The 27,978-nt window shown below is 45.4% G+C and overlaps 1 protein-coding gene and 1 pseudogene across 3 annotated transcripts; both read right to left on the bottom strand.

Moving 5' to 3' along the window:
• Positions 1-92: 92 nt before the first annotated feature.
• Positions 93-26,913, bottom strand: LOC310799812 (plakophilin-3-like). Of its 2 annotated transcripts, none has more exons than XM_083662429.1 (13): positions 26,681-26,913; positions 18,111-18,184; positions 14,979-15,589; positions 14,642-14,765; positions 13,982-14,186; positions 13,538-13,697; positions 11,988-12,105; positions 11,648-11,812; positions 10,440-10,622; positions 9,720-9,873; positions 9,325-9,520; positions 8,007-8,094; positions 93-586 (listed from the first exon to the last, which is right to left on the bottom strand). In XM_083662429.1, the coding sequence occupies exons 1-13, from the start codon at positions 26,898-26,900 to the stop codon at positions 545-547; spliced, it is 2,340 nt and encodes a 779-aa protein (XP_083518555.1). In that variant the 5' UTR covers positions 26,901-26,913; the 3' UTR covers positions 93-544. The 2 variants fall into 2 exon arrangements, with proteins under 2 accessions (XP_083518555.1, XP_083518556.1); XM_083662430.1 differs by having other exon boundaries at positions 10,440-10,619.
• On the bottom strand, positions 1,527-2,348 carry LOC310799876 (CCR4-NOT transcription complex subunit 7 pseudogene; annotated as a pseudogene). The gene has a single exon. The product of its transcript is annotated as a CCR4-NOT transcription complex subunit 7 pseudogene (transcript).
• Positions 26,914-27,978: the final 1,065 nt, after the last annotated feature.

Genomic DNA, 27,978 nt, shown 5'->3' with positions numbered 1-27,978 from the left:
ATTGTGTGTGTGTGTGTGTGTGTGTGTGTGTGTGTGTGTGTGTGTGTGTGTGTGTGTGTGTGTGTGTGTGTGTGTGTGTGTGTGTGTGTGTGTGTGTCCATGGGTTATTTCCCTCCTCCTGTAAACAGCATCAATCAGATGGTCCTCTGAAGACGACGCCTGAACAGACGGTCTGCTCGTTAGCGCCCTCTGTTGTCTCTCTGCTCCAGACCTGACAACACTCCCCATGTTCCCCCACGCTCTCCCTATTCTTAACCCTTTCTCCTGCCTTGCTCCCGATTGCTAAGTTCTCCCGTTAAGTCTCCTGATTTCATAGTAGGACATCTCCGTAGGTTTACCATCTTTCAGAGGCTGTTACGGGCTTAGTTTTAAAGCCAGAGTGACTGGTATCATATGAAACTCAATGACCTACAGCATCCATGCTGTCGGGAAGGCGGCTAAACGACGCTCCAAAGTTAGGCTACATTTCTCTTCTCTTCTCTTCTCTTCCACGCAGCAGTCTCCATCCTGCGGTCAGCACATCTGAATCCATCACAGTGTGACACTAGATGGTGACATCGGTGAAGTCTCGTCTGGCAAATCCTTTCTGGAAGGCATAAAGAGACAATACAATGTCACACAAGGACACAGATGATGTCATTGTTTTGGCTAATCATTTAATAAAATGATGTCACCCAATGTTTGTATATACTTAAGTATTACAGTTACTGTGTAAACAAGCACAGATCCTGTACATCCCACAGTGCCCACCGGGATCCCACCTCAGCCGGCGAGCGTCGGCCCTCGCTTTCGTTGCGCCACCGGATTTGTTCGACCCTCTGACTCGCGTGTTGCAGCCATGGTACAGCAACGGAGTCTCAGGCAAAAATCTTAGTAAATGCCGCCCTCTAGAGGCCATGTGATGAAGCACATCACATTTCTGTCCTTTGCGTTCCACATAACTCACCTGACATTGCTGTGTGTAGCCACACTGCAAGCGACACTGGCACCACGGTAAAATTAGATTTACTCATTCAACTTGTTTACTGAAGTAAAAGTTAAAAAAAAAAAAGTACAGGCTCTGAAATGTAATCAAGTATAAAAGTAAAAAAGTATTTCTCCCGGCTGTTTCTGTGCAAAACTAATTGAACCTCACATCATATATGCACGTGAAAATTCTACGGTGGGGCCTCTGGAGACGATGAACCGAGCACACAAGGTTTTTTACTACAACGTGATTGGAGCTTATTCAGATTATTATAAACAGGATCATGAGCTAACTCAAAAACAGTATAGCCGAGTATTCATTCCCAAGTATAGTGGGATATTGGGTGTGCACATAAACACACTCCCCCTCTGATTATCAGACAAGAAACTGTAGTGCTGACCAGGGAATAGCATTCTGAGGTGTAGTTTAATGGGGGCTTTGTGACGGACAATAAAGTTATCTTGAATCTATTATTATCCAGTTGCAACAGCTCGACTTGAGGGATACGATCCGCGGGGGTGGGAGAGTTCCAGAGTGTCGTCATGATGACCCCTGCTTGTTAGCCGTTCTGGGCGTACGCAGAGCCAGAGCCCAGCCCGTACAAGTGACCACAGTACTTTGCGTCGTCGATATGATCCTCAAAGAACATCTCCCTCATCTTGAAGAAAGCCATGCCTGTGAGTCGAGAGTCCGAGCCGGCCTGATGCTGAGGTCCGAGCCGCTTCAGCTCCAGCTGCTCGGTCACTTCCTGCAGGCCACCCTTGAGGTTCTTACAGCTTTTCATCAGGTACTTGACGTCGTAGATGACCGGAAAGTACAAGCGCAGGACCTCGAAGAAATCCACCTCCTCCTCGGGCAGGTTAGCGTTGGACAGAATCTTGATCAGGTATCCAAAGTCATAGCCACTGTGGAAGCAGAGCCACTTGACACCTTCGCAGAGCACCACTCCCGATGTCGTCAGCAGCTCGGCGAAGTACAGCGTCTCGATGCCTTCGTCCTCGTGCTTCTCGAACTGAATCCCCGAAGTGGTCAGGAGCTCGATGGAGCCCTGTGCGTACATGTCCTCTGTGAGGTTAAACTTGAAATTGAACTGCCACGTTGCTGTTCCTGGCGGGTATTCGCCCTGTTCATTCATAAATGTGAGGCCCAGCTGGATTATCTTGAGCAAATCCACGTTGCAGCGCACCAACTGGTACTGATAGTCAGTGTTGCTTCTGAACACTCCGATGGGTCGGGCAACTACACCTGGGAACTCTGTGTCCATAGCAATGTAGTTGTATTTTCGGATGACATGTCGGATCCTCTTCAGCTCCTCGTCCAGGTTGTTGGCCCAAACCTCACATGTTTTTTCGCTGTTATCCACAGTAGCTGCGGGCATAGTGCCACTTCATTAAAGTTCGTAGGACAGAAGCAGCCAGATTATCAGCACACTCTGTTTAGCGTTGTACCAGCGCTGGAGAGAGTAACCAGTTTACTGTTAATAAAAACCATAGTTACCTAATGATGATGTCACCTGCTAACATCATTACTGATGACATCACTCACTCATGACATCACTCGCTGATGACATCATTGAGTGCTCTAGTGACATCACTGGTAACATCACCATTCTATACATAATCTTTCATTAACACATTGACTGCCAGCCGTTTTTTTTTGCTGTAGGTAGCTTCTGCCAAGCCGTTTTTTGAGGATTCTGGCTCATTTTACAAGAGCCGAGGATTCGTTTCAGCTTGGACTTTGTGAACATACAATATCTCAAAAGTACTAATAGAATGTGTACTTTCTCTGTCTAAAAGAGTTAGTTTGTAGAGTTAGTAGTTATGTAAGCATTAGCAGTTGAATACAGCATGGTTTTAGCGTCAGAAAAAATATTCAGAGATAAACGGCTTTTTGTGAAATTGGATAGAACAGTCACTTTAACCATTCATTTTTGGCTCTCTCTCTCTCTCTCCCTCCCCCTCTCGCTCTCTCTCTCCCTCCCTCTCGCTCTCCCTCCCTCTCTCTCTCTCTCTCTCTCTCTCTCTCCCTCCCTCTCGCTCTCCCTCCCTCTCTCTCTCTCTCCCTCCCTCTCGGGAGGGAGACGCACTAGGTTTAATCCTAGGGGGGGAGAGGGAGAGAGAGAGAGAGAGAGAGAGGGAGGGAGGGAGAGAGAGAGAGCGAGAGAGAGAGAGAGGGAGAGAGCGAGAGGGAGAGTTGCTTCAACTCCTCCCTCCGTGGGCGTTCTTCTTGGCTGCAGCGCCGTGTAACAAGCACTTTCCTACCTGTGCAAATTCACTTTCTCATACTCTCGACCTCTCAAATAAATTTCTGAATAGAAATTAAATTACTCTAAATTAGAGCGAAAAAGAAACAAAAAAGAATGGGTTGAAAATCCCATTCTAAAAGCCTTTTATGGCTGTTTCCAATTTGGTGCTATTTTGCAAGGCAAAATGGCCTGCTGCTTGTCACCAGCCTCACTGCCCCGCTGCCGCTGTGCCTGGCTGTGCCTGTCTGCGTGGCCGCTCCCCGAGGAAGCCCGGCTGGACTCGCCCGCCTCCCGGAGCCCTGGCCGAGAGCTCCGATGAAGCCCCTGCGACTCTGGTCATATTTACGCTGCGTGCCTCAAAGTGTGCTCCATCCGCAATCCACGATGCAAGTTTGCAATCCCGCACCGCCAGCAATCAACGCGAAAACGAAAGCGCCTCCGCCAATCCATTTTCATGAGAATGGAAATGGATCACACTGCTTTTTGCTTGCCTTCCTACTTCCTTGTCGCCACTTAGTGGGTCGGTGGAATGGGTTGTACACGTTGTACACGTCCAATACTTATATAAGATATGTAAAAGGGTTAGATGCACAACCCCCCGTTAAAAAAAAAAAATCGATGCCAAGGACGTGTTTACACGTTGTTGGCAGTCAACAGCTGGATTCTGAAAACGTGTTTACACGTTGTTGGCAGTGAATGTGTTAAGTGTAGCACCCCCTGTGGGTGACGTAACAGAGCCAGATTTTTTAATTAGGTAATTAGGGCTGATTAATTGCCCTAATCTATGTCTATAAAAGGGGCAATGTGGGTAATGTTTGTTCTCTGTCTGTTTCCATTTTTGTCCCACTGATGATGCCATAGTGACGTCACTGATGATGTCATCAGTGAGGTCATAAATCACTGATTATGCCACCAGTGATGTCATAAGATGCAAAGTTGTGACATCATCAGTGATGTCATCAGTGTGCATTATCCCATAAATAAATAAATAAATCAGGAGAGACCATAGAACATTTCACTGGGACTCTCTATAAAGGTGGTGTGAGGTCAGGAACGGACCCTGGCCAGCCAGCAGACAGATAAACAGATGGCCTTTGTTTACTCTGTCAGCTCCAATCATGGGTGTGTTGGGGGGGGGGGGGGGGGGGGAGTGTACGGGAAGGTGTTGGCTTGCTGCCAAACCCACCTCGCCAAATCCAGCTTTATTCTTCTTCACCCCACAAGGCCCCTGCCACATTCTCTACATTCCTCCAGGCTGAGAGCCATCAGTCAACACTAAAACCCTCCAAACACTGTCCAAACCAAGGCCAAATCTACGCCAAACACTGGCTAAACCCAGGCCAAACTGTCCAAACCCATGCCATGCATAGCTATCCTGTCGTTCTTTGTGATAAAAGATCCAAATTTGGCACAGATATACTGTACAGTACTTTCCTATCCCATTGGACCCACATGCAATAACGATAAGCATTTTAACACTAGTTCTATGATCACAAATGGAGTGAGTCCCTTGACATGGCTTATGCTCAAAGGGCAGAGCCAGGAAACTCCACCCATGTCACAACACCAGCACAAATTTGACTACATAGTGTTATAAGGTCAGCCAGGACAGGAGGGGACCCGCCCACACCCATGCCCCCTACCGAGGGGGGCGCGAGAGCATTTTTGACATCAAAAGTTCATTTTTCAGAATTTCATTCATAACTGTAATCTACAGTATGCTGACGTCATCACTGACGACACCCAGCATATCATGACAGCTGTCAATCTTAATTTCGAGGAGAAAATTCTGAGCAGGCAAGATGGCCGCCTAGTGCCTGTAACCCGGGCGGAATTTTCTAGCCCCTAATTGTTAATATACTTGGCCAATAAGTCTGTAACATACAAAATAAAACTAACGGTAATGTCTTCATTTAATGTATTTTAGAATGCAAAGTACATGTACTGTAACTGTCTCGTTAAACTCGCATTACAGGAATATCGTATTTACCGCGGCTCTTTACCGCGGCTAGTCGACGCTCCAAGCCGCAGGCAGCACTCTTGCCTCGGCTTGCAAACAGTAGTCCGCACAGAGGCAGCCAGCTGCCCGGTTCTATGCGGATCCTACTCGGGGAGGGGCAGAACACGCTGAATCCCACTCCATTTGGGTGCAGAACATGCCATACAAGCGCCAGGATTGGCCAACATCAACTCCAATCCCCAGAACGGTCAAATCAAATCATCCACCACACGCTATGTCCCGCCTCTGCACTTTCAGTGAGAGCAATGTTTGTTTTTCAGTCTGTCACAGACCCTCTCTGACACCCGTTTCATGTCGTCTTTAACCCGGTTAGCCTCTGGCTCTGCCTTCTCTTGAAATCACTTGGCTCAGCAAATGCAACATATTTTCTCTGTAGCTGATATCAATTACAGTTTGGAGTTAATGAACTTCTACGTGGCTTTGGGGAGGTCTCAATCTTTTCTGGCATTTCTGGCATTATGTAAACCACATGTTGGGAAATCAAAGATGGGGCGCAATTTCTTACTGTTTTTTTAATCCTTGCATTCTTTTTTTAGAGTGTTCAAATATTGCTGTGAGGTGATAGTACTAACACTGAGCTGCCCACGCATGAGTAAACTGTTTTTCAGGGTTAAAAGGGAGAGGAGAGAAGGAGGCCAGAGGACAGAAGGGAGGAGAAGGAGGAGAAGGAAGCCAGAAGAGGGAAGGAGTGGAGGTCAGCTGGGACAAAAAGCGGATGTGTGCAGATGAAAACTAGAAAACCAGCTGCTGCTCTGAGACAAGAAGTGAGAGATGTGTAAAAACAACAGCAGCTCTGCTGACGTCCACACACTTTCCTCTCCCTTTAGATTTCAGGATCGCACCTTTGTTCACAACGTACCAGCAGACACATTCTGACCGATGACACTTCAGTTCTTAATGCCTATTTACCTTCATTCACAACGTACCAGCAGACACTTTCTGACAGATGACACTTCAGTTCTTAATGCCTATTTACCTTCATTCACAACGTACCAGCAGACACTTTCTGACAGATGACACTTCAGTTCTTAATGCCTATTTAACTTTGTTCACAACGTACCAGCAGACACATTCTGACAGATGACACTTCAGTTCTTAATGCCTATTTAACTTTGTTCACAACGTACCAGCAGACACTTTCTGACAGATGACACTTCAGTTCATAATGCCTATTTAACTTTGTTCACAACGTACCAGCAGACACTTTCTGACAGATGACACTTCAGTTCTTAATGCCTATTTAACTTTGTTCACAACGTACCAGCAGACACATTTTGACCGATGACACTTCAGTTCTTAATGCCTATTTAACTTTGTTCACAACGTACCAGCAGACACATTTTGACCGATGACACTTCAGTTCTTAATGCCTATTTGACTTTGTTCACAACGTACCAGCAGACACATTCTGACCGATGACACTTCAGTTCTTAGAGTCTATTTATTGGGACAATAAGCAATGTTTGTACAGTCCCATAGTGCAAAATGACCATATTAGGGGTTGATAGGGTTGTTGACTCAGGGGCACTTTACATGAGGACGGTTTCCTACAGTGACGGGGAATTATTGTATCGTTATGCCTCCCTTTTAGACGGCGACGGTGAATTTGGGCTTAGGAAACGACACATTTTGAAACCACCTTCCAGAGTGAAATTCTTTGATACGCCCCCCCCCGCTGATCGTTCCATGTAATCGCTTTGAGACGGCACATTTCAGAAACTCTGACGTGTCTGCACACGCGACACACGCGATTACGCCATAGCCGTGCGCGAGTTGGCAACCATTTTCAAAATAAAACGTCAGTATGAATGAAGTTTGGCAACATTCAGAATTAAGCTACACTGCGGCCAACTTCAGTTACATGTTCATAACGTTACTGCTGTGAGGAGCCGATGGCTGTACCCGGTCGGCATTTAACGTTAGTTACAAAAGCACGTCGACAGTGTTTTCTCACTGCCAGTAGCCTACAGTAGGGTTTGACAGATAGCACACTCAGTGCTCCCGGTCCTCGCTGCTCGTTAAAGATTTCCAATAGGCGTTATTCTGATAAACTGGTCACATATATGTTACATTCTCACCCGACAAATATTAAAACTTTAAAACAGTTTGGGTTTTTTTTTAGCTTGAAAAAAGCTTTTTGGCAAGTCTAAATGACTGCGGAAGGCGGACTCTACTTCCATGTTTAAAACCGGAAAGACGATTACGAAATGACGTCATGCAGAAGCATCCTTGTATGGGCAAAGAATAAGGTGATCACACTGCCACCTAGCGACCTGGCATGTACATTACGGCGTTTTAAAAATTCAACAGCGCTCATGTAAACAGGGAGAAGGTGTGAAGGAAAAGGTGTGAAGGAAACGCTATTGTGTCGTTTCTTCCAGAAACTGTCCTCGTCTAAAGGGCCCCTCAATGTCTCAATAATTGCTTAGTCAGATTTTTTGCTTAGTCAGGCTTTCAAAACTCACTGTGTCAGAGAAACAGAAATTCATACATTTCCAAATGAGCAAATGACAAGGCACTATTATTATTCTAATATTTTTGCATGAGGATATTGGCCTATTACCTACTGGAATATAATATATGTATTTAGACTAGACAAGCATTAAGATGGACTGACTACCGTAGTTACTATTTAGGCAAGATTAGAATAGACTGGCGATAAGATGGACTGAGTGGTTAGGGTTAGTAGTGGTACAGTAGTAGACTAGCGTTAAGACTGAGTCCTGGTGCTAAAAACATCTGGCCCTTGGTGCCAGTGGTAATGATCTCACCAGTTTGTAGTCTTTGTGCAGCTTGTTATACTGGAACATGTTGCAGAGGACGGTGGAGGCAGCCTTGGCAGCCTTCAGTGCTCCAGAGCTAAACCAAGAGAGAATGACACGCTTAAACAACACAGACTAACAGACAGGAAATACCAGACCAAGGGCAAGGAGGGACAAACACAATTACTATATGATAAACACTCCGATAACTGGTGAATAATCAGTTAATGGCAATAATCTGATTGGCACATTTACATGCACTTTAGTAACGTGATAATCAGAGACGATTCAGTCAATTAGCTGGATTTCTCTCCAAGTATGTAAAACTCAAACTTCCTGTTATTATCAAAACTTCCTGGGTTGTCAACATATTTTGGCTCTGGGTCAGGCCTGTCATTATGTGGGAGTTTCAACATAATTTTTTTTTTTTACTAAGCAGTGCAGTTTTATGCCTAATCCGACCTGTGCGTTTGTGCGCACGCCCAGCCGTGCTGTGTGCGCATGCGTCTGTGTTGTGCGCGTTTCAAGCCGCTCTCTCCATAGCGTGCCAAAGCCTCGCCAATGAGGAAATGAATTTGCCATTCATTTGTATCTTAAACTGCGCGTGTGTGTGTGTGTGTGTGTGTGTGTGTGTGTGAATGTGTCGTGCGTGCGTGTATTACCGACGAAACGCTATCGTCCTCCACACCTCGAGACATTATACATCTCTCTCTCTCTACGCCTGCCCTATGCCTCTGTCTGTCTGTGCAGACCGGGAAGCTGTCGCCTAGTACCTCGAGGCAGTCGTCCCAAAATCTCGAGATCAGTACGAGACTAGCTGCGGACAGCCAGCACACTCACACATACTGTAGATACATAGATAATAAAAGGACATTATTCTAGATGTAGACCAACAGACACACATCAGCAGTTGATTTTAGTGGACAGTAGCTTGAAGTATGCTGATATTGCCATGTAGTGCAGTATGTTTTCACACACTGCACACTCAGTTTCTGCCATCTTATCAGCTGTTTGTTTAGTCCAGGGTTCAATATCAGGCCTTTATAGTACTTTGCACCTATTTGGGCAGAAAAGGACAAATAGGTACGTCGACTTCAGTTCCCCAGTATACTACACTGACCGTTACTGGGCTGGACGTCAGGAGTTAAGCCGGCTTAACGGCTTGACTAATGTGCCATGGGCTAAAGGATTGAAGACATGGAATCTGAACAAACATCTCCAAACAAGGACAGACAGCCATGCCACACCAAACATCTGTGTTTGTTGTACAACGTTTGATTGGTGAGCCATGGGCTTTAGAGGGTTAACGCTTAACGGTGAGTCCTACCTGTTGTCATGGGAGGTCTTGATGCCCAGCAGCTTGGGCAGGCCGTTGAAGTAGGAGATGTCCCGGGCTGCCAGAGAGCTGCTGGTGACCAGGTGGTTGAGGGCTCCACAGATGTTGACCACCACCTCGCTGGACGGCTCTTTCTGCAAGCCGTCACTAGGCAGCTTAGACACCAGCACGTTCACCACGCTCTTAGCTGCACGGACCAAGAAGGGAGGTTAGTGTCTTACTGGACTATTTTGAAAGTAATGGAGTGCCAAAGTCACACCCTCTTCCGGGTTCAGCATACGACCTAAGGGATTTCATCCCCCCATTCCTTTTTCCAACGTTTTGAAAAAATCCTCATCAGAAGTGTGTTACTTGAGGTCACTTGAGGGGGTGTTTGTGCGTCTCACCCATGTGGTTCTTGTTCGGGGCGTGTCTGGCCAGATTCCTCAGCAGGCCGGTCAGCGGCCTGAGCTCCATGTCGCTGGTGCTGTCCAGAAGATCCAGAAGGATGGGCAGCATCCTCTCCTGCTCCAACACCACTCCAACCAGCACCCACGACCACTGGCAACAAGGAGACCACATGAGTTGGTACTGGCTTTACATGAACTCAGTTAACATGAAAACACTGTTTTGATTCCTTGCTCGTATAAAAAAATATGGAAATATGGATGTAGCCACTGTGACGTCACCCATTGATTTGTGAATTCCCAATCTGGGAACCCAGAGTCTATTTCGGCACGTAGACTCTGGGACAGCCGGATTTTTTTTTTTAGGCTTCCTGTACAGCGCGAATATTCCGCCCGGGACTTCCGCCTCCGCGCAGTGCCGCTCTGTTGTTGTACCGGTGAATATAAGAGTTCCGGCCCCGTGCCGCCGAAATAGACTCTGGATCCCCAATAGCAGGCGGTGCTGCTTTGAGGGAAACCCCTAGTCTCACGCTAGCTGCTTCTAGCTCCAAAAAACCAAGATGGTGACGTCAAAATCCCAACTCATGACATCAACTCGGGAGTTCACCAATCATGCATGTTTTCACTAGCGTTATGCTGGTGTGAACCACCTCCATTTGTGCGCGGCTGGGAGAAGCAAGTTTCAGTGTTTCAGTGCATCTTCATGACTGGAGATCCTACCCTGGCATCTCCTGCAGTGATGTTCTGCAGGGCTCCTATGGCAGCTTCGCGGCTGGTGCTGCTGCTCTCATTGTGCTGCAGAACAGCCTTGTACAGCGCCAGCACCTTAGGGTGCCACAGCCACTCCACGCCCTTCGGCTGGCGAGACACCTCTGACAGAATGGACAGATCCTGGTTATGCTGCTGTGGAAGGGGGAGGAGAGAGAGAGAGAGAGAAAAGGACACCTGTGTTATTGGGAACATTTGGGGATATTTGGAGCCCCCCCCCTAGCAAATCAGTTATAAACACAGGCGCAGTAGGCACAGTCGAAAATACAAGCAGAAACAGTCAAATAAGGCTGATATCTGAACGCACTAAACGTAGAGGAAAATACATAATGGGGCTTTAAATTTGAACAAATGGACAAGCCAACGAATGAGCAGCAGTCCCTCCCTCCGGCCAGCCCTGATCTCATCCTGAGAAACAGTGACAATAGAGATGGAGAGAAAAGGTATGGGAAGCAGAAGAGGAGCCAAGGGATGTGTGAAAGGAGGTTACCTGACTCCTATAGTCTGAGAACATACATGTAACGCTGGCCTGATGTTAGCCTCCATTAGCCCACTGGATGCTATTCAGCTATTCTACTATAGAGTAATGTGATCCGCTGCTGCTCTGTGTTGCATGCAAACTGATCCTCCCTGGGGCCCGGGGGCCAGGGCTCGGGTCGGGTCTACTCGGTACCTGCCAGGCCGCTATCTCTCTTACTGAGGGGGAGGGCAACTATTTTCTCATTGCCGTCCATATTATGTCCAATACTCCCATTTCTCTGGTGCAGGTGAACCGTCAAGTCTCAACTAATGAAAGTAAACAGAACACTGTTTACACTAATAAAAAGTTTCTGAAAGATTACTTTTGTCTATCTAAAATGTTTAACTCATTCCCCGCCAGAGTTTCAAAGGAAAAGTCACCAGCCACCGCCAAGGATTTTGATAATTTTGACTAATCTCCCAAAACCCACAGAATATTTTCTTCTATGACTATGTAAACACAGAAGATCTCAAAAGAAACAAGAGAGCCTCTAATTTCATAGGGGAAAAAGTGTGTGGGGGGGGGGGGGGTGTGCGACTGGTTGTCTGTGTATGGAGGTCAGGAGCAATATACCGGCTTAAATTTACACCTGTGAGCAGGTGTGAGCAGGTGTGCGATGTCCATGAGTCCTGTGTCGTACCTCTTTGGTGTTCTTGGAGTTCAGGGTGAAGCAGCCGATGGCCTGGCTCTCCCTGGAGGCAGAGGCCCTGCTCGGCCCCTCCAAACGGTGACAGATGGAGGGAGGAAGCTCCATGAAAAGCTGGTAGGACAGATTCCTCAGGACACACAGAGAATTCTCCAACCCCTGGAGACAGCAGACAGAGGGAGGAGGGTTGCAGGTGTAAGAAGAGCGAGGTGGAGGTGGACAAGTCATAAATAACCATCGGTAACAATAATCAGAATGATCGACCCTGACGGCAACTAGGGGCGGTCGATCGTCCCTATTTAAAAAGGTGACAGACTCTGAAGGTAGGACTTACCTTGTCATCTGCCTTGTCCTCCTGTAGTGCGTTCTGAATGTAGGCTATGAGAGAATCTACCAAGCCACGCATCTCTCTCATCTTCTGCCTCGTCCTCTCATTCACCGAGCTCAAATTCCTACGCACACACACACACACACACACACACACACACACACACACACACACACACACAGAAATACGAACATGAGCTGTATGTTTTGGCATCACAGCTCTGTCTCAAGCTGCCTTCACATGATAAGTGATCCTCTCTTCTGGAGGTAGAGCGGAGAAAGGTCAGCTCAGATAGTAGTGTTGAATTTTTTAGATGTTATTATTGTTACTGGTAAACTTAGTGTTGGTGATGAAATCAACATTCTGGTATTGTGGTATTGGTATCCGGCTCTTGAACCAGACACAAAAACCTCCACAAATAAGGAGGCTCAGTGGTTAGCACTGTTGCCTCACAGCAAGAAGGTCCCGGGTTCGAACCCCGGTCCGTCCCAGGTCCTTTCTGTGTGGAGTTTGCATATTCTCCCCTTGTTCGTGTGGGTTTTCTCCGGGTGCTCCGGTTTCCTCCCACCATCAAAGACATGTATGTTAGGGTTAATACTCTTGTCAGTGCCCCTGACCATGGCAATGGCAAAAAGAACTGGAGTTGGTCTCCGGGCGCTGCACTGCGGCTGCTCACTGCTCCTAGTTCTAGGAAGGTTCCTAGTAGAGGATGGGTCACATGCAGAGGATGAATTTTCCCAGGGGGATAAATAAAGGATAACTTAACTTAACTTATCATGACCAGTGACCACCCCCCCCCCCCCCCCCCCCCTTCCCCCAGTAGGCTCAGTCAGTAGGCTCACACATGTCTTGATGTTACTTGAGGTCAGTAAGTTCACACGTCTTGATGTTACTTGAGGTCAGTAAGTTCACACGTCTTGATGTTACTTGAGGTCAGTCTCGCTGGCCAGCCTCCTCTCCCTTCCGTCCGAGGAGTCTGGCGCCGCAGGTCTCCATAGTGGGATTGCGATGGGCGGCGCTTAGCGGCAGTGCCCTTGGAAAATAGTTTCAAACAATCCAACTTGCCGTTTTCAGCGTGTAGCAACGAGCTAGCGTGTAGGTTTCTGCCGTTAGCTTGCTAGCTAGTTAGCGTTGTTGTTTTCACTGAGGCGGTAGGGCACTATTTACAGCCACACACACGGAGGAGGGAGCGGAAGCCGCTCTGATTGACATGGTCGGAGCCAATGACCGAGCTTCTTAAGCCGGGAGCGGAAATCCGGCAGCGGCAGGTCTTGATGTTACCTGAGGTCAGTAGTAGACTCAGTCAGACAGGTCTGGGTGTTACCTGAGGTAGGCTCAGACAGGTCTGGGTGTTACCTGAGGTAGGCTCAGACAGGTCTGGGTGTTACCTGAGGTAGGCTCAGACAGGTCTGGGTGTTACCTGAGGTAGGCTCCGACAGGTCTGGGTGTTACCTGAGGTAGGCTCAGACAGGTCTGGGTGTTACCTGAGGTAGGCTCAGACAGGTCTGGGTGTTACCTGAGGTAGGTCAGTAGGCTCAGACAGGTCTTGATGTTACCTGAGGCAGCCGGTGGTGTTGTAGAAGATGTCCTTCTCAGAAGGGCTGTGCTGGATGCTACTGCACAGAGGGATGAGCACTCTGTCTGTCAGCTCTGCTAAAGCCTCTCTGGACAGCGCCTCCTTCAGGTTGTCTCTGGAAGACAGATTCCACAGGATACCTGCAGCCACAGTGGGGGTGCTACACATTAATTCTGATTGACTATGGAGTGAAAGAATCAGTCATAATCCGTGATCAAATTCACTTCTCCCATTGACTCAAATAGACTCAGGACCTGCTGCTAGTTGACTGGCAGTTGAGCCATCTCGCTCTGAAACTGTCTCGGCTTAAACTCCGACAACTTCAGTTCTGATACCAAGAAGATTTCTACTGTGATTTTAAATGCCACGAGCAGTGGTTTCTAAAAATTCTCGAGTGAAACTCAGATCCAGGGTTGGTTGGTACCTGTGATGTTCTTGCGGAGCTCGTCGTCGGGTGTGTTGAGGATGCTGACAAGACGCGCCACTCCGCCGGCGTGTATGAGCGCCCCCTTGTTGTCGGTACTTTCGTAGATGAGGTTCCGCACGGCGCCAGTGGAGTAACGCTGCAGCTCTAGGTTCTCACTGGAGAAAAGGTGGACCAGAGCCGGCACGCCCCGCAGAGCTCGCACCTGCAGTGATAGATAGATAGACTACGTTTACATGGAGTGCAAATAATCCCACTACTATTGACCTTATTCTAAATAAGAGAATATTTTCATTGAGGTGCTTCTAGAATATTCCATTCATCTTCCCGTTTACATGTTAGAGTCCCATTAATGACTGAAGACACGCCCACATGACATCCCTACATCCCTACAGACTAGCACATGCTTCCTCTGATACATGTGCAGTCGCCAGCCGCTCCTTTCCACCTGACAGTGAGGAGTTTCACCAGCAGGACGTAGTGCATGGGAGGATCACACTATTTACCCCAGTCCCCCCCCTCCCATGTTTCATTTCCCCAGTAATAGGATACATCAAAGTAAGAGATAAGAATAAGAGTAGAGCAAATGGAGGTAATATAAACATCCACAACCAACAATTACAAACACTAGAACACATTAAGTAGCTTTTTTTTTTTTACCTGGTTTTTGGCATCGTTGCTATGGTAACACTGGTGTTGTATATAGGCAGCTCCCAGAACCTGCATGCCGATGTCTGACTCGGAGAGATATCTGACTGCTGCAGCCATGTCCAGACCCTGCATCCTAAATGCACACGCACACGCGCACACGCACACACGCACACACGCACACACGCACACGCAGACACACACACACACACACACACACACACACACGCGCACACACACACACACACACACACACACACACACACACACACGATTACGCCACAATCACTTAGGAGGCTTTTTGAAAGTACCTCTTTTTCAGTTATTGTCAGTGAAAGGTGTGTCTCACCCTCCCAGTGGGTCGTTGCTGTGTGTCGATCCTCCATCCATCACGTCCACTCCCTTCCCCACACTCCTCATGCTGCGCAGTGAGGCGGCTCGCTGCATGGGGGCGCTGTACTGCCCCGCCCCCAAACCAGCGGCGGTCCTCGACACGTGCTGCTGCCACTGCCCGCCCCAGCCCTCCCCCCGGCTGGGCCCCGCCCAGCCCTCGTGACCCCAGGCAGAGTTCTGCTGCTGGTAGTGCTGCTGCTGGCGGTTGGTGATGCGGCTGATGGTGCGGTGAGAGGGGCCCCTATAGCTGGGCGGGTAAGTAAGCTCCTCCTCCTGCCAGCCCCCTCCTCCCTGCTGGGCCAAGGTTCCACTGAGGCTGCGCCTTAGGCTGCCCATGGCAGGGCTGTGGGTCAGGTCAGCAGGGTTCTCTGGAGGAAGCGGCACAGACAGAAGAAGCTCCCCCTGGTCTCCCTGGCAAAGGGACTTGGCGCGTCTGTTTCTGGACTGTGATTGGCTGGTCTGGTAGGTGCTCTGGAGCACGTTGGTTCCTGATTGGTTCACCCTGTAGCCAGTTTCCATGGCGGAGCGAGAGGAGAAGCCAGAGGAAGGGAGGGGTACTGTGGGAACCTGCAAGGGAGGGGTGGGAGTTAGAATATAATTTCTTCGAACCTGTAAATCATAGTTGCCAACATTGGGCTGTAAAAAAGAGGGAGCGATTTTCTTGCGTATCGCTGAATGGCCTACCCTCAACGCCCTCCCCCCCCAGGCCCCATATAACCCTACACCACAAATTAATAGATAATCATTAAATCACTTTTAAATTAGTCTTAAATTCATAGCTCACATTAAAATAATGATAAAATTAAATTAAACAAACATACAAAATGTACAAAAGATGTGATCAAAAGCCAGCATCTAAAATGTACATCACAAAAAATGAAAAGGAAACATTCTTGGTGACTAGCATGGTCATTTGCCTTGCTGACTTGCTCAGCCTCCGACACACCTCTCATGGGGAACATGAATATGTTAGCAGTTCCCCTCTGTGCTTCCACGGCTTGTTTGTGTTTGGCATGTTTAACGTTAGCATGTTTGTTTGCTAAGGTCATTTTCCCCACATAAATGAAAACTATGCAAAATGGTCCATCCAAAACACGGAGCTGTAACGCTGTCTTCAGGAGGTGTGTAAGCATCTAAACTCGACTCTAGAGGGCTCTGGTGAAATATCGCATGGACATGTCAAGATTGATGAGTTGGCTCTTAATGTGTGACAGGTTGTGACATTGGCTGGTAAGGAGACAGCTGAGACAAATGAAAATAAATAGTCCATGAGCCAGGACCCCAAATTTGGGCCACCCGTACCATGTGGGGGGAGTAATTTTCATAGTGATTTTTGGCAAGGTAGAGTTACACAATGTGTGTGGTAGCTAGCAGAAACTCTTCATGCAAAACACACTTTTCGAACCTATTAGTCGAGGGACTTAGGGACATATGATGCAAAGTTTATGCAAATCAAGTCTAGACTAATTCTAGATAGTAGAGAATATAAAAATACATTTAAAAAAATCACATATTTTTTCACATAGCACAAGAAAGTTATCTTACTTAAAACACTTATCTCCATTGTGGTGCTCAGTGAAAGACAAAATAATACATTGACATATCACAACAGAATAAGAATACAATCAAAAGATCATAGGGCATAACATGGCACTAGCCAATCTGTCTCAATAATGGCCACTTAAGTTGGCCACTTAACTACATTAAAACAGCTTTCATAGGGACAGATCATAAGTTATAGAGTTCTAGAGTTGGAAATGCGCTGGACATTTTCTTCCATTTTCGATTCCATTAGTATTCAGGAAGCTCACTTTGGCCTCTGCATTGTCGGAGCGGCTGGTTAAAAGCAACAGACGTCCTGTTTATATTTTTCTTTCCTCATGACATTGTTCTTAATGTCAGCAGGTGCTACTGGAGCCTATCCTAGCTACCGCCCCCATCTGGCAATGTCAAGTTATATCCTCCTAGCACCCACTGGACAGATCTCTTATCCAGCAAGAGTCTCCAATCGGCTTCGGTCTTTAGACTGAAAGAATTGAAGAGAGGGAGAACATGAAAACTCCACAGGTGATTTCACAAGGCAAACAGTTCACCTCCATTCGTGCATATGGCAGGGTGGACAAAACCACCATGTGACGAGAAAACAGTTTTAATATTGTGCAAATGAGCTCGATGCTATAAGCAGCACGGGAATCAACGATGACTTGGCTTATTTCTGAGAATTCTGGCTTTCACAACTCACTTTCTGGCCCACCCTCTGTTTTGGAAAACACCCCACTCACTGGAATTTCAAGACACTCCCATCCCCAGTGTGACTTAGATATTTGAGTTATGCATATTATGTCCTATATATTGAGTTCTACTGATAATGCCATTTTCAAGATTATGTCATACAAAAATGTATCACATCACATTTATGATATCAACCAGGGCGCAGTTGCACAAAGCACCTTAGGTTAATATTTCCCTTAGAGTCAGAGTTAAGGTGTCCATAAAATAGAATCGGCTGCACAAAACACCCTTAAATCTTGTGCTTATGTTTTCGTTAAAATGTTTAACCTTAAGGAGAAGATTTAAGGTGTTTTGTGCAGCCGATTCTATTTTATGGACACCTTAACTCTGACACTAAGGGAAATCTTAACCCAAGGTGTTTTGTGCAACTGGGCCCTGAGCATTATTAGTTGATATGTGTTGTAATGCATTTTTAGCTCTTACTTGTACAAGCTGTTACATTATTAGTCAAAATTATTATTATATAATTAGAAATATGTTACACCCATTGGTAAGTAATAATGACCAGTTGCAATATGATCTTATTACATTTTCTGGGAATTTATTCCATTAAGGGTGCGATCCTACTAATATAAAAAATCGCTCAACTGCGCATGAGCGAAAGCGCATGCCAAATGAGCGGGCGAGACTTCGAGGGCAAATCGAGGCACGGGAGAATTGAGCGATGAGCGATGAGGATGAGGAGGAGCACGATGAGGAGGCATGGTAGGAATGATGAGGGTGTGATGAGGCCCATCATCAATGGCGTTAAAAGGGTTTCTTGGTGTGTAATATATGAACAGCAGGCGGTACTCACAGCCAGGATCCGGCTGGGTGTGTGGATCATGGATCTGGAACTGAAGCCATGCGTGGGGTGGAAGGTCTTGTAGTCTAGACAGGGAGAGAGAGATCATGTTATCATCATCAGATCATGTTGTGGCAGTGAAAAGAGACACCTTTCTTACAGACTATTACGGACAGAAGGCTGCATCCGTATCCGATCATATTTACAGTAACATTGAGTTTAGACTGTATACTGCACTTTATAGACAATTGGAGCTGCAGCGATTAATTGTTTATTTGATCAACTATTAAATGAATCGCCAACTATTTTGATAATTGATTAATTGGTTTGAGTAATGTTTTAAGAAAAAGTCAAAGTTCTCTGATTCTAGCTTCTTAAATGTGAATATTCTCTGGTTTGTTTATGTGCAAATAAACAAACAAACAAAAACAAAAAAACGGGGGAATCTAGATAATCCACAGCCTAACCTAAATGATCCTAACCTACTCTTATCTAATCCTAAATCTTAGCCTGACCTATAACATAAAAAAAAATCTAGCTGATCTCCAGCTGAACTGAAACTAACCTACCGGCATCCCTCAGCAAGACTAACTTCCCCTGGAGGGACAGTGGAGTGAGCTAGCGCGGGGGTGGCAGGTAGCAGCAGGGTCTCCTTCCTCCGATTGTCAGACCGGACAGGGACATTTGTGGCAGTGCGCCACAATATCAGCACTGACCACCACAATCTATCTTTCACAGGACTTAAACCCGATAGATGACCGGTAGATGACCAAATGTAGTTAATGTGTCAGTTAAGTTGAACAACTAAACTATGTGGAAATTGTTAGCCTCCATGTTGCACACCCAGTATTTCAATAAGAGATTAATGAGAGCAAGCAAAACACAGTGCAACCACTGTTTATATTTTTAGGTTGTGTTATCTTTGACTTTGATCTCGGCCACCACCCACCACAAATGCATTCTGATTCTGTGGGAGACACTGACCGACAGCATGTTCGCACAGAATTTGGCTAAAGATTAAACGGATGCATTGGTGCACGTGCAAAAAAAGCTGTGTGTCTGTGGGGACAGAGATAAAGGATTCAATCAGATAAAAGTGAGTTTGTGGCGGCAGCAAAGAAAAATAACATAATTAGGAATAGAGTGAATGGGGATTAAACATACCGGTACTCAACCGCAGCGGTGGAAAGAGTACAGAGAAATCTACGGTACTCAAGTAGAAGTACTGTTACTTTGACGAAAGTTGTAAGTAGAAGTAAAATTACTTGAGTAGAAGTAAAAAGTACCTAAATTAGTGTACTAATTTTTTTTTTTATAATAATCTCTCCCACGCAATAAAAAATACAGGAACATGAAGCTCAAACTAGGTTCTTTTTTCAAGTTCATCCTCAACTTCAATTAAATTCAATGGGGTTTCATTGGAGAGAGATGCTACTTTTTTGATCTCATTTGAATTGTGGCACGGGGTACACATGTATTTGTTGTCAATTTATAAGATAACTCTGCATGTCAAGAAAGTCGCAGTTTGTCCTGAAACTGAAACCGCCTTGAAGTCAGTGTAAACAATCCAAAATTCTAAATTGTATTATTTTCCTTTGTTATTGTCATCTGTAGTGGTTATTTGCATAAAAACACACAATTTGATTAGGAAATTATTGTATCTTTTTTTAAATATGTGCTTTGATTTAATCAAATGTAATTCAATTTGTAACTTGAGTTACTTGACAAAGTAACTGGTATAATATTACTGAAATCCTATAAGTAATAAGTTATATTACTGAGTTACTGCTAAAAGTAATATATTACATGTAATAAGTAACTTTTGTAATGAGTTACCCCCAACACTGTCAACAACATGGACTGGCGGGAGAGACGTCACTTACGCGACTGGTTGTGCGTAGTCTTTCTGATTTATAACTTATACTGTAGTGCCACAGTTTTACCACAAACTGCGACTTTCTTGACTTGCAAAGTTATCTTTTACATTGAAAAACATGATATGTGTACCCACGTGGCACAATTCAAACGGGATAAAATAAAAAAAATGTACATCTCCGTTCACCACCATTCATATTTTTTCAGACGCTGGTGCACAGAGAAGGGCAGGAAGAGACGTTCACTTCTTTGGCTCTCATAGGGAACTTGATATACTGTAGGGGAGCTGATAGCCTGTAACCAGAGGGAGGCGAGTGTTGGACTGCAAATGAGTGTGTTAGAGAGAAAACAACAGACATCATCCAGTCCAGGAAGGAAGGAGGGAGGGAGGAGAGGCTGCATGCCTGAACACAGCCATCACCAGGTCAGAGGTCACACACAACTACTACAATATATAGAGCGCCAAAGTCACACCCACTTCATTTCTTTTTCCATAGACATTTGGTAAAATGCTTATAGAAGTAGTTTTACTTGGGCAAACCAAGCGATTCAACTATACGCCCATATGCCTAATATACACTAGCATAGAGAGCATAACTGCTGATTAATTAAGTAATTAAGGAATTGTGTCTTTTTTCTTTTTCTTTTTTTCGGCAAGGCAACTTTATTTGTACAGCACATTTAGTACACAGAGGCACTCTGGTACCGAAATCAGGGTTGCAATTCAATACCGGTAGTACCGGTTGTAAATGTACCAGCACCAAATCGGTACCGGGTTTCGGTACCCAACCCTCCCTATGAGGTGCGAGGCCCTGTGCGCTCACACTCTTCGCACAGCCTTTGCGAGGGTTCTACTAACATTTACTTGTTGATTAGTATACTCAAGCTAGAAGCACTTTAGACACATTTATTGGCACTTAGCATAGCCCGTCTGGCAGAAATTCAGTGAGGGCTTTAGCACTAGCGTAGCCAGCATCCAACTCTGCTATAACAACAATATCAATGGAAATATTCCCATGTCAATATATCACGATATGGCTCACGTATGCAAAATCACAGCTAAATTCAGTTGAACTGAATGGTAATGTAGGCGTGATGTCAAACAAAATAGAAATATTCAAGAAATATTCCTTCAAAAAAGAAATCATACTTGATTTTAGTTTAGTTTATTGTAAAATTGGCTTATCAATTTAGACAAGAGAATTGTGTGTCATGATTAGGGATGTAAGTTGTAACGATAACCGGTTTTAATGATAACCGTGATAAAATTCCTTACGATAACCGTACCGTTTCAAATTTTCATTATCATTAAAACTGTGGTACCGTGATTACCGTGTTACCATGATTACAGTGCTTTGAAAAACATGGTAAATACTATCCATCATCAACCAAAGTTGGCAACAGTCTCCCAGATGCAAACGTGCAGCCTTGGAGAAATGATTTCAGTGAGTGTATCAATCCTTTTTGCGTCTGAGTTTTCAATATAAAATGTTGTAAAATGATTTCAGTGAGTCTCTCAGTACTTTTTGAACATTTTCAGCTATTTTATTTACGAATACCGTTATAATACGATAACTGTGATCATTTTGGTCACGATAATCGTTATGTGAAATTTTCATACCGTCACATCTCTGGTCATGATATCCCGAAATCACCATATCATCACAATTATGATTCCACTGAAAGATGATAAACAATAACATTGAATGATTGCCCAGCCCTACAGTTGCATACCATGAGAAATTCAAAATATGGAACTAAGTGCTGCTGTTTGAAGGAGAAGTATGTTTTTAATCAAATCCACTTCACTCACCCTTTTTATGACTATAATTAAGTCTTGTGAGACCATAGCTTGTTTTCTCTCTGGCTTCTGATTGCAAAACAAGAAGCATCTCAGTGAATCATGTGATGCAGTGTCAGTGTGGATCATCACTCCTCTACCCTGAGCCATCATCATCTGGTGATGATCTGCAGCCAAGCCCCTCTCTCAGTCAGCACCAAGTTCTTCTGACTCCATACTTTCCATATTTGTCCCAAACCCAAAACCATGTGAGCTCCAGCTGCTCGTCTCACAGTATCCTGACATGACCCCTTCCCGCCCTGGGTCACGACATGTCTGGTACTGTCCTGCACAAAAGCTATCATAAGCATTCTTATCGGACATGTTTATCTACTAATAAGAATGAGAAGTGTCCGTGTGTGAGCAGAATTTCGTTCGGCCACAGCTATGCCGTTTTACGTGCGATCGGGCTGAAGCCAGCATTTTGAGGGTTGTCAGTCAGTCAGCTTCCATCCTTGACTCGGCCATTTTGGATACTTGCTCAGGGTTGTCAGTCAGCTTCCTTCCTTCCTTCAGATATAGCCAGATGTGGGCTGCTTGGCAAATAAGACTGGTAAAAGTACAAGTACTGATTCAACTTGTTTACTCAAGTAAAAGTAAAACATTACAGTATTTCTACTGGCTGTTTCTGTGCAAAGCGAATCTCTCGAGACAGACTTTCGACTTGCATCGAAAATCTGTTGGTAAGCTCCGCGAAAAGCTGTGTAACTCGCAGGCATGCTGCGCTTTACCCGATCATTCAAATTGGAGTTGGGGACACTACTACAATACTAGAGCAACAGTCGCCCAGACATGGCCGACCCCGACGAATCGCCTTAGTGTGTCACCGACTGCCGCTTTTGCCTGTGCATTGGCGATCCAGGTTTCCCAACAGTGGGCGTGGCTTTTTTCTAACTTTGACGCGTTCCACAGTGTCTCCTCCCATTTTCAGTTTGAAAAAACCAAACCAAACCAAACCAGTAGGTGGGTGATGTTGGGACCACACCACTCTACTTGGCTCACTCCAGTTAAGCCCTCCAGTGGCAGGCAGCAGTGTGTCAGTGTGAGAGCAGGCCTACCGTGGTCTAAAATAGCGTGGCTCTGATAACATGCTGTGAAAAAGAGATTAGACGGGAATGTCCCACACATCTGGTAGGCAGCAGGCAACCAGCTTCAGGCTGCACTTACACCCGTAACCCACAGGAGGGCGTTTCATCAGACAGGCTGCACTTACACTCGTCGTAACCCACATGATTTTTGACATCTGACTGAATTTGAAGATGAATTTCCTGAGTACATACCACTGTCTTTCCACACTTGGCATGACAATGGTTGTGACTAGATTTATTTCAATCTGCATTATTTTTTTGTCCACCTTACATTGCTTGCTTGTTCAAATTGACTGAATTGTGTCTAATATCTTGAATTGGGATTACAAAGTCACATCCCCCTACCCAACCCTCGAATCCCGGCTCTCTGTGACCTTCCTATCCCTAGCTATTGCCCCTATGCCCTAGACCCGGCCCCTTCCTTGATGGAATGGACGGACATGAGGTCACAGTGACCTTGAACTTTGACCTTTGACCACCAAAGTCTCCAAGTCTAAGTTGATGTTTGATCCAAATTTGAAGAAATTCCCTCAATGCGTTCCTGAGATATCACTTCAAAGAGCATGGCACGGATGGATGGATGGATGGACGGACAGATGGACAACCTGAAAACAGTATGCCTTTGAACAGATAGTCATCATCAGCCTCCAGTTAGTCATGATGATTTCTGAGGAAGTAATTTCTTTATCCTTTAAGAGAGAGTTTCCACTGAAGAGGAACTAATGCCACACACAATAGAGCACCGCAGGGATGATGTATTTTTGTAGGCTTTATCCAGAAATCGCCGCCATTTGGTTCTTTAGAATATTAGAATAGGGATTTCACTTAAATGCCTAAAATAACGTCTGTTGATTGTCTGATTGCAACCAATGTGGACTGTACTCTACCTTGCAAATACAAATACTTAAATAGCAAAAGAAAAAGAAAAAAAAGTCTGTGGTTAACAAAGGTTTATGGAAATGCGAATTTGGGTTCAGCATGATACTTTTCACAAACGTGAATAACCTTTATGCCTTTTGAAGCGTTTTATAAAAAATGCGTAAAAAAATGCATTTACTCACGTTTGTGAAGATTATCATGCAGAACCCAGATTCACATTCCCATAAACTTTTTTTTAACCTCAGACCTTATTTTATGCATTTAAGCGAAACCCCATGTTAAATCCCATAGACTTTTCCTCTGAAGAACCCGGAAGTATACTTCCGGACTCATTCCTGCGGCTCTCTATATAAAACCTACAGTAATACGGTAGGCTATGCATTATCAAACATCAAGAATCTAACTTATAGGATCCTCTAAAAACAAAATAAACCCAGAGACACACCTGTTGGGATAGTCTTTATTTTACACTGCTCATCTGAAAGGTTAAACCTGACCAAAGGGTTTCGGGGCAGTGAAAGGCTCCTTTGAGCTAAACAACATAGTCTTCAGACTGCCAATGTAGAATAAAGGCTTTTAAGGTTAGAGGGCCTTTGGACTAGCTGTGGTTCTTTGACACATTCTTGTATCCGGTCCAAAGAGCAGCTGTTGTCATGACATTTCTGGTACCAAGTAGCGCTCGTGAGCCTTTTTAAGGGGATCTGTGTTGGCTCAGTGTGAGAGAGATATGCAGTGAGTGAGTGAGTGAAGTGAGTCAACCTATGGAGGAAGATCTACCAGAAGCTACTTATCTCCCATCTCTCCATAAATCATCTCCAGGTCCTGCTCTCCATACCATAAGAGGAGGAGGAGGAGGAGTATGGATTCCTCTCTCAGAGGGGAAAGCTTGCGAAAAGCTCACCCCTGGTCTGTGATGACAGTGCTTAGCATTTTTGGAGCAGAACACGCTAAGGGCATTACGCTAAGGCAGGGCTTCCCAAACATTTTCATCTTGGGACCCAAAAGTGACATTTTGTGTCTCCCTGCGGAACCAAACTCACAAAAAACATATATACGGTAATGAGTTGCCATGACGACCCATAGTTTGGGAAACACTGCGATAAGGGGAATACTATGGAAGCCCATACAGTCAGGCGTTGTTCGTCATAGACGCGTGGCGGAAATCCTCCCATTTTTTCCCACGGCCACACACACACACACATACACCCCACACACACACACATCCCACACACACACACACACACACACACACACACATTACCTGAAGTAACGTGACCGACCGACTGTATCTATTCCCACTCACTAAAATCAAATCAAAATAAACAACACAACTGTTATTCTCTCGCAATCTTGACTTTTTGCCTCTGAATTTTGGCTCTCTTTTTTTTGCAAGAAAGAAAAAAGTCAGAATTCTGAGAAATATATACCCATATAAATTCCAGGCGACCCGACCTCACTTGGGGTCGCGACCTCAAGGTTGGGATAGGCCTACAGGCAGTTAGTTTAAACAGAGTGAAGGGGCATATCTACCGCTCAGATCTCTGTTTATAGAGAGAGAAGCAGGCCTACCCCGGCCTGCTAGCTGTCCTTCTGTCTTTCTTTGAATGGGAGAGAATGTCATGTCCAACTAAAGTAAACCTCCCAAATCTGACGGGTTAATGTTTAATGAGCTGCTTAGGGGGGCAATGCTGGGCATGAAGCCAAACCTAGTACTTGATTTAAAAGAAAATGTTCTGGGAGGTCTGTATGAAAAAGATCTATGGCCAGTTTAGCAAGGAACACAAATAAGTAAGAATACGACTTCTATAGGAATATTTATGATCACAGCATACAGTATATGAGATAAAACCAACCCACCATAAAGTACAATAAGATCACTGGAAACTCTGAGTACCACAAACACAATGTAAATCGCTAAGGAAGATTACAGTGACTGGACATTAAAATGTACCATAAAATAAGATAAGATCACTATAAACCAGTGATACTCAACTGGCGGCCCGCGGGCCACATGCGGCCCCCGGGCGCCCCCTGTGTGGCCCGCGATGGAATTGCAAAAAAAAAAAGTGCACCTGAACGCAACATGCAAGATACCCCGCTGAATAAGTGTCCAAATGTTCATGTCATTCTGGCCAATACTCCAGAAATATAGCATTTCAGTCTGGAATATGGAATATCTTTCAATAATCTATGATTTAGCTGCTAAATTGTCAAATACCGCCGTCTGCTCGCTACCCAGGCACTTATGTATGTACTTAACCTAACTAACTATCCGGTGTGCACAACATTGTCCGACTAAACTCCGGCTGACACCCCAAAGACCTACAATCCGCTACAGAAAAATGTATATTGATTGTTTATTAACTTCTATCATGAAAGTGGCCCCCGGGCAAAGCAAGTTGAGTATCCCTGCTATAAACACTATTGAGCAGCACATATCCTACTATACTGGATGTCCCTGTACTGTAGGAATAAGAACTTGACAGTAATATCATAGGAAATTAAAACAATGCTAATAAGTATGTCGGGCTATTATAAACGTTATTGCCTGCCACAGACACTATATTATGGAATGTTATGGGGGTACCATGGAAGATTATGTAGTAATAATAATAATAATAAAGAAAATAAATAACAAAGAAACCTATCATAAGGTCACTATACACTGATTGTTGAGAACCATAGATGCATTATAAGTCCCTATAGAATTGGGGCTATTTTAGATAGGCGATACAAAAAATACAAAGTATGATTATGCTCAAAAAAATAGTTTTGTGCTTTCTCTTGTTTTATCCTATTATAGATAGATAGAGAGAGAGAGAGATAGATAGATACTGTAGGTTGCACAGTATCATCAAATTAATAAAATACAAAGTAAAGCCATTAAGTGGGCTGCCTACCTGTTGGCCCTAGGCCCAGCTCTCCGTGGTCCAGCCTGGGCAGGGAGCGGGACAGGGAGGAGGACTTTTCGGCCAGCCGTGCTCGGACCTGCTCCCGGACCCTCCGAGCCTTGGCCCCCGGGTCCTGGGCCGGGCCAGAGGGCAGCGCGTAGGCTGTGCAGCCCGAGGAGAGGGGCTGCAGCGCCGACAGAAAGCAGCGCTCTGACACCGCTACGCTCATGATCCCTCCCGAACACAAAACAGCTGCTCCACCACTTTCACCAGACCTCCTGCAGCCTGGGCTGTCTGCGGACTGACTGACTCTGCTGCAGCCTGAGCTGTCTGCGGACTGACTGACTCTGCTGTCTGACTGGCTGGCTGGCTGGCTGGCCGCCTACACATGAGATCAGCACCACTCCCCTTCTGTAGGCGGGACCTGGCAACCCAAATCCACCTGCTGACATGCTGACAACTTTATATGGGGTGAAATCCTGGATTTCAAATCCACCCGTTACAAATCCATAAATGTAGCTACACATTATGAGTCACAAATAGTAGGTATTACAATTACAATACAACCGTGAAGTAGGCTAATTGCCAGAAAAGTCAAATTCTTTGTTTATTGGACCTTTTGACATACAAACGTCTTTTTTTTATTGTCAATGGCGGATTCAATGAAAGCGAGTACTCTCCGTGCGCACATTTATAGGGTGGAGACTGGAGGTGATGCACGCACTCCGTCGGGTTCCCGGCAGCGCACTCCCCAAGTTTGAAGTCCATCAGACTGTTCTGGAGATAAACCATTGTTTGTGTTGCCAGTGGGTGGTGCTATGACTAGTATGCACGTGTCCAGAATTGGGCACCACACTCGGGGTCGGGTTCCCGGCAGCGCACTCCCCAAGTTTGAAGTCCATCGGACTGTTCTGGAGATAAACCATTGTTTGTGTTGCCAGTGGGTGGTGCTATGACTAGTATGCGCGTGTCCAGAATTGGGCACCACACTCCGTCGGGTTCCCGGCAGTGCACTCCTGTAGAAGGAAATTGTCTGTTCAGCTTTGAAAGTTGGTCTGAAGACAGGCAAGGCCGCAGCTCGTGCCTTCCTGCAATGGCTCTTTCTGAATATAATTCGATGGTCAGTTTCTTGTGATAAAATAACTAACAGGAAATGTAAGATAAAAAGGCAAATGAAATGATGAGATCAAGCTTGGATAAAGTTTCTTAGCTGTGGTTTATTTCTAAGTTGCATGAAGTTACAGCGATAGAATAGACAGGTGAAGAACAGTGGTGAGAGTATATGAGAGCTGTGAGGTAGTGGAGTG

This window comes from Poromitra crassiceps (assembly GCF_964638095.1).
Source record: "Poromitra crassiceps genome assembly, chromosome: 28".
Taxonomy (NCBI): Eukaryota; Metazoa; Chordata; class Actinopteri; order Beryciformes; family Melamphaidae; genus Poromitra; species Poromitra crassiceps.
Note: the sequence above shows the minus strand (reverse complement) of the source record. Positions and strands in the feature narration are given on the sequence as shown.

Coding starts and splice junctions, on each gene's coding strand:
- LOC310799812 (XM_083662429.1), bottom strand. CDS start 26,900: ATGAGCGTAGCGGTGTCAGAGCGCTGCTTTCTGTCGGCGCTGCAGCCC. Junction 14,766..14,978: donor AGCAACGACCCACTGGGAGG/GTGAGACACACC, acceptor GTGTGCATTTAG/GATGCAGGGTCTGGACATGG. Junction 14,187..14,641: donor GCAACGATGCCAAAAACCAG/GTAAAAAAAAAA, acceptor CTATCACTGCAG/GTGCGAGCTCTGCGGGGCGT.